This window comes from Lepus europaeus, chromosome 23 (assembly GCF_033115175.1).
Source record: "Lepus europaeus isolate LE1 chromosome 23, mLepTim1.pri, whole genome shotgun sequence".
NCBI classification, from domain to species: domain Eukaryota; kingdom Metazoa; phylum Chordata; class Mammalia; order Lagomorpha; family Leporidae; genus Lepus; species Lepus europaeus.
In genome coordinates this window covers 10,432,524-10,438,523 of record NC_084849.1, presented here as the reverse complement: position 1 = coordinate 10,438,523, position 6,000 = coordinate 10,432,524, and the positions used below count along the sequence as shown (strand labels likewise).

Here is a 6,000-nt window from a genome sequence, read left to right as displayed (position 1 = left end):
AGAGCAGGAGGGGCCCACCTTGCGGATGTTCAGCCCCCAGCAGGGTCTGGCAGGCCAGGACCTAGCAGCCATCTGCCTCGGGGTAAGTGGCCTGGTCTCGGTGCAGGTGTGGCTGAGGCTGGCACACACCTGCTCTCCTGTCTCAAGTTTCCTGGGACTGGAGTAGGGCTCTGGACTCTGGGAATGTGACCACAGCAGAAAGCTCCCTGTCTGTACAAGGGCTGCATGGGGCTTGCCGCTGTCGACCGTGACCTTGGTCACTGCCAAGGTCGTGCCTGTCAGGTTGCTCCCTGATGAGATCCCTGGTTTCCTCCCTTTGCCTTCTGCAGTCCTGGGGAGGAAGTCACCAGGCACAGCCCCAGGCTGGGAGTTGGGCACGGCCCCACGGAGGGCCACCTGCAGCACTAGGAATTCTGCATAGGACAGGTGCTTATCCTCCCACACTTGCTCACGTGTTCATGACCTGTTTCCGTATCCATGGACTCCTGGATGTCTATTTTACACTGGGGGTTACGATGCACTGCTACACAACATCCCAGCTTTGCACACAGGGAGCTCTTTTGGTTATGGTCTCTGTCCCTTTAGCCCCTCCTGACCTGGTGTGACGAGCTGCCCCAGGTCTGTCATGTGTGCTCCCTGGCCCAGCCTGGAAAGAGTGTCTGTCTCAGGAGCCCTGACTCCTTTTGTTCCTGTAACACAGATGGATGGATTTGAAAGGCAGAGTTATGGAGCGAGAGCGAGAGAAAGAGGGTGGTCTTCCATCTGCAGGTTCACTCCCCAAATGCCCACAGCAGCCAGGGCTGGGCCAGGCCAAAGGCAGGAGCCAGGAACTCCATCTGGGCCTCCCTCGTGGGCAGTGGGGGCCCCCAAGTGTGCATTAGCAGGAAGCCTGATTGGAAGCTGAGACAGGACTTGATCCCAGGCACTCGGATATGGGATGTGTGGGTCCCATGCGACTGCTTGACCTGCTGCACCACTACGCCCGCCCCCTCCCACCCCAGTTCCTTTTATTGAAGAGTGGATTCAAAATCAGTTCGGGGCACCACCTCCTGCTTCTCCAGGTCTCCCTGATATTCTGTGCATTGTTCTCCCAGTTTCTCGCCGAGGGACATTTAAGCTGTTGCCAATCTATTACTACCCATACTACATGCAATACTACAAGTACCCATGTGTCCAGGTGTTTCCACGTGGGCCACCATGTCCGCATCAGTGGACTTTCATCTCATTCTTTGGGACATGGAGCAGCTGATTTATGGAGGAAACCAAGAGTTCAGCTTCCTGTCCTTCATCTTCTTCCAGAACTTTCTAGAATCTTCCAGAAACACACACACACACACACACACAACTGGCCTATCCCTCAGAGGCCAGACATGATGTCTCACAGCCCAGGAACCTCCGTGCAGGCACTGTGGCTGGCGCTGACTCCGACTTGCTTGATCGGTTGTTTTTAATTCCCAGGCGTCATCAGAGAGGCCAGCCTGGTGGGATCCAGGTGGCCTGGAGAATATTTACTGGGAGGGACATGGAGGCAGGAAGAGTAATAACCAAGTTACAACGCGGGCTGCTTAGGAAACACAGGGGGCACCCAGCCCTGGCCGTGCAGCCTGCCCTGACATGTGGCGGCCACATTTCCCGGGCTCAGCGCCTGGCAGTGCGGATTCCCAAAGGGCACTCGTCCTCTTTCAATGCCTTTCAAACACCTCCTGGTTTGTGGATTTCCTTAGGGAAGGCTACGCTGAGTTGTAGGTTTTATTAAAGGCAGTTCATGAAAATAATAAAGTAATGGTATATGGAGGCAGGACTGGCCGGGTCACCTCCACGCACCCTCTGATTAAAGGGTAACGCTCAGAGCGCCTCATGAAGCCTGCTCTGGCCCATCCCAGCGGGCTGGGCGTGCAGACAGCAGGCCCTGAGGTCGTTTCATGACTGACCCTTCAGTAAACTTCGGTGGGAGGGGTGGATGACCCTAAAACATGGTAATGCCTTAAGCCGTCTGCTCAAGGACTTAGGGCATCGTCAAATATATTAGCAAAGATTATTTGAAGGGCAGAGCAAGAGAGGGGGAGAAAGGAGGAGAGAGAGATTCAGGTTCATCTGCTGGTTCACTCCCCAAATACCCACAACAGCCAGTGATGGGCCAGGAGCCGGGAACTCCATCTGGGTCTCCTACGTGGATGGCGGAGGCTCAAGCACTTGGATCACCTTCCACTCCCATCCCAGGCACATCAGTAGGGACTGAAACTGGCTCTCTGACAGGACCCGTGGCCTCACAAGTGGTGGCTTCACCCCTGTACCACACACCCACTCCTCTTTTTTTTTTTTTTTTTAAGTTTTAGCTGGTATGCAATTACTGTGCATGTTTGTAGGGTTCCGAGGGACATTTGAAGGCATGTGTAGCTCAGGTGAAGATCCAAACAGTGAGCTGAGGTACCATCAGCTGGCATGCTGATCGCTCCCTGGTGTTCCAGCAGCTAGTTTGAAACATACAAGTCATTGTAGTCAACCACAGTTAATGTGGGTGCATTTGTGAGAGTTGTGTGTGTTTGATTTGAAAGAGAGAGACTGAGAGCCAGAGATGGAGAAGGATCTTCCACCCACACTAACGCCTGCCGTGGCTGGGAAGCCAGGAGCCCAGAACCCATCTCCTACGTGGGCGGCAGGGACCCAGGAACCCGAGCCGTTACTACGGCCTTCCGGGGTGCACAGGAGCAGGAAGCTGGATCCGAAGCAGAGCCACTTCCACATGGGAGGCGGGTGCCCCGAGCAGCGGCTCACCTGCTGAGCCCAGTGCCCACCCCATGCGTGCGTCTTCTATGTGAGACATCTGCACAAGACATGGAGAGGGGGCGGCTGGGCCTCCAGAGCAGCCTGCTGCGAGGCAACTGAGTCCCCACGTGGTAGAGAGGAAGGACGTCCCCTCCAAGAGCTGTGTCCACACCCCGATCCCCAAACCTGGGAATGTGACCGCGTTGGGACAGAGACATTGCAGAGGTCATCAAGGACCTGGCTATGAGATCCTCCTGCATTTCGAGCGAGCCCTAATGACAGCTGTCTAAAAAGAGACAGGAGGAGACAGATTGGATCCTGACAGCAGAAGGGAGCAGGCCGTGTGACAGCAGAGGCAGGGCCTGGAGGGGTGTGGCCAGGGGCACGGGAGGCCTGGGGCAGCAGGAACGCTCCTCCCCCGGCACCTTCAGAGAGGACACCTGGACTTCGGGCTCCTGGGCTGTGGGGAACTGAGAGGAAGTGAGTGTCGGTGGCTCTGTGCCCCTCTGCTGCTGTGGGTGGACGGCGGTGCAGGAGGCAGCACGCTACCACCTCGCTGCTCTGCGGGCCCGAATCCGAAATCAGGGCGGCCGCAGGGCTGCGCTCCCCAACCCTGCGGCGCGGGGCGAAGGGGGGGCTTCCGGGCCTCTCGCAGCTCCAGGGGCTCTGGGTGTCTCTCAGCTTGTGGACGCCTCCCCCCAGTGTCCTGCCTGTGTCCTCACGTGGCCTGCTCCAAGGGGCTGCCACCACCGTTTGTTTTGTTGTTTGTTTTTAAGAATTACTTACTTGAAAGAGCTACAGAGAGAGAGAGAGAAAGAGAGAGAGAGAGAGAGAGAGAGAGAGAGAGAGAGATTGTCCATCGACTGGTTCACGCCCCAGATGGCTGCAATAGCCAGGGCTATGCTAGGCTAGACCCAGGAGCTTCTTCCAGGTCTCCCAGGTAGGTGGCAGGGGTCCAAGCACCTGGGTCATCTGCTGCTGCTTTTCCCAGGCCGTTAGCAGGGAGCTGGGTCAGAAGTGGAGCAGGGGCTGGTGCTGTGGCATAGCGGGTAAGCCGCCGCCTGCAGTGCTGGCATCCCATATGGGTACTGGTTCAAGTCCCAGCTGCTCCACTTCCAATCCAGCTCTCTGGTATGGCCTGGGAAAGCAGTAGAAGACGGCCCAAGTCCTTGGGCCCCTGCACCCACCTGGTAAACCCAGAAGAAGCTCCAGGCTCTTGCATTTGGATTGGTGCAGCTCTGGCTGTTGTGGCCATCTGGGGAGTAAACCAGTGGATTTAAGCCCTCTGTCTCTACCTCTCCCTGTAACTCTTTCAAAAATAAAATAATCTTAAAAAAAAAAAAAGTGGAGCAGCCAGGACTTGAACCTGTGCCCATGTGGTACAGGTGGGTGTTGCAGGTGGGGGCTTGGCCTGCTGCCTCTCAACGCCAACCCTCCCGTGTGCTTCTTGCAAGGACACTTTGCATTTAGGGTCCTGCTGCAGAGTACAGGATGACCTCATTTCAAGATATTTAGTTGAACTGCAAAGACCCTTCCTTGAAAAAGGTCACGTTCAGGGCCAGGCTGTTGGCACAGGGCTTGAGACGCCCACATCCCATATCAGAGCTCCTGGGTTCCTGGCTCAGCTCCTGACTCCAGCTTCCTGCCAATTTGGACCCTGGGAGGCCGCAGGCGATAGTGGGGTCCCTGTCACTCACATGGGATACCTGGACTGAGTTCCTAGCTCCTGGCTTCGGCCTGCTCCAACCCCAGCTGTTGCAGGCATTTGCACCTGATGGGAGACCCATGTGTCTTTCTCTGCCTTTCATATCTGCACATACCTGCAGGGCACGCGTGGCAGGGCCGGAGACCTGCCTCCCTGACAGCTACAGGACTCTGAGCAAGTTACATCTGCCTCCCAGCTCACCTGCCTGCCAGGTGATGTCTGCTTCCTACTCGCAGATCCTAACCTTCGCCCCAAATGCTCACTGGTCCACGGACCAGGCAGGTCTAACCTTCTTTCTTTCCTAAACTTCAGTTTCCCCAGTTCCAAAAGGGACGCAAGACTCCGTCATCCCGCCCCATTCTCAGGGCTTAGCACACAACAAAAAATCAAAATTGAAAATCTCTAAACGATTCCCCCACCGATACCGGGAACCAGCGCCCCCTGCCGACTTCTCGGTCGCACCGGCATCTCCAGGAGCGGCCCAACAGTCTGCGCCTGCGCAGAAGGCAAGCGCTCAGGCCCGCCCTTTTGGGCGTGACTTCCTCGAGCAGCGCCGTGTGGCCGCGCCCACTTCCGGGTGGGCGGGCCTGGGCCACGTGATTTAGTTCCGGCTTGCTAAAGATGGCGGCGCCCAGAGCGGCGGCGTGAGAGTTGGCGGCGGCAGACGCGGTCGAGTCGTGCTGGGATCCCGGGAGGACCGTGCAAGCATGTCGCGGCTGATCGTGAAGAACCTCCCGAACGGGGTGAGGGCAGACCCCGGACTTGGGAGTCTGCAGTGGGGCCGGCTGGGTTCCGGGGTCCTGGGGCAGAGGCGTCTGGAGGAGGCTGCGGGGTGTTTGCTCTGGGGCAGGATCCTGGGCGGGAGGGAGGCATCGCGGCCGCTCGGGGTTCCACAGCCGCGGTGGGCGCCCGATCGCCAGCGGCCAAGTTCCGGGCTGCGCCGCCTCGCGTCGGGTTGCTTTTGCGGTTGACCCGACTCTGCATGGCCGAGGGTCGGGGGTCGCCAGTCCGGGGGAGCCGGAACCCCGCGGCCAGAGCGCAGTGCGCCCGGGCGAAGCTGGACCCGTGAACCGAGAAGCGTGGTTGGGTGGAGCCCCGCCCCCATTGGTGTGGCCCCCTGAGCCCACCCCCACTTGCAGAGGGCGCCCTGTGGGTGTTGTCTCGGTGCCTTCTGTTCTGACTGCACCCCCGGTAACCTCTCCACCTCTCTGGCTAGAAAGAAGGAAAAGCCACTTAGTTAACGGGATTGTGGCTTCTTAGAAGAAAATTCCTTTTTCCTCTTTGGTGGGAGGGACCCGGGACAGGTACTTGTAAACATTCAAAGGGTGCAGGAGTGTGTGTAAGGAGAAGCCTCGCCTTCGGCTGCTGCCTGCCCTCCATCCCCGTCCAGGAGTAGCCAGCGTGGTGTGGGTTACTCCTAGGACTCTCAGAAGCGTCTCTGTGCCCAGGCAGTGTGTTCGCGGCTCCATGTCTTGCTCTGTTTGCCCCCAGTGACCGCGTGCCGAGCTGCACAAACCCAGGCTCTAACT

The 6,000-nt window shown here is 58.0% G+C and overlaps 1 protein-coding gene across 1 annotated transcript in view; it reads left to right on the top strand.

The window, feature by feature from the left end:
- The first annotated feature begins 5,087 nt into the window (after positions 1–5,087).
- The window catches only part of RBM19 (RNA binding motif protein 19), a 108,127-nt gene continuing 107,214 nt past the window's right edge, over positions 5,088–6,000 (top strand). Inside the window, exon 1 of the mRNA XM_062182173.1 lies at positions 5,088–5,214. Coding sequence (XP_062038157.1) covers positions 5,179–5,214 — 36 coding nt within the window. The 5' untranslated portion in view covers positions 5,088–5,178. The remainder of the gene's footprint in view (positions 5,215–6,000) is intronic.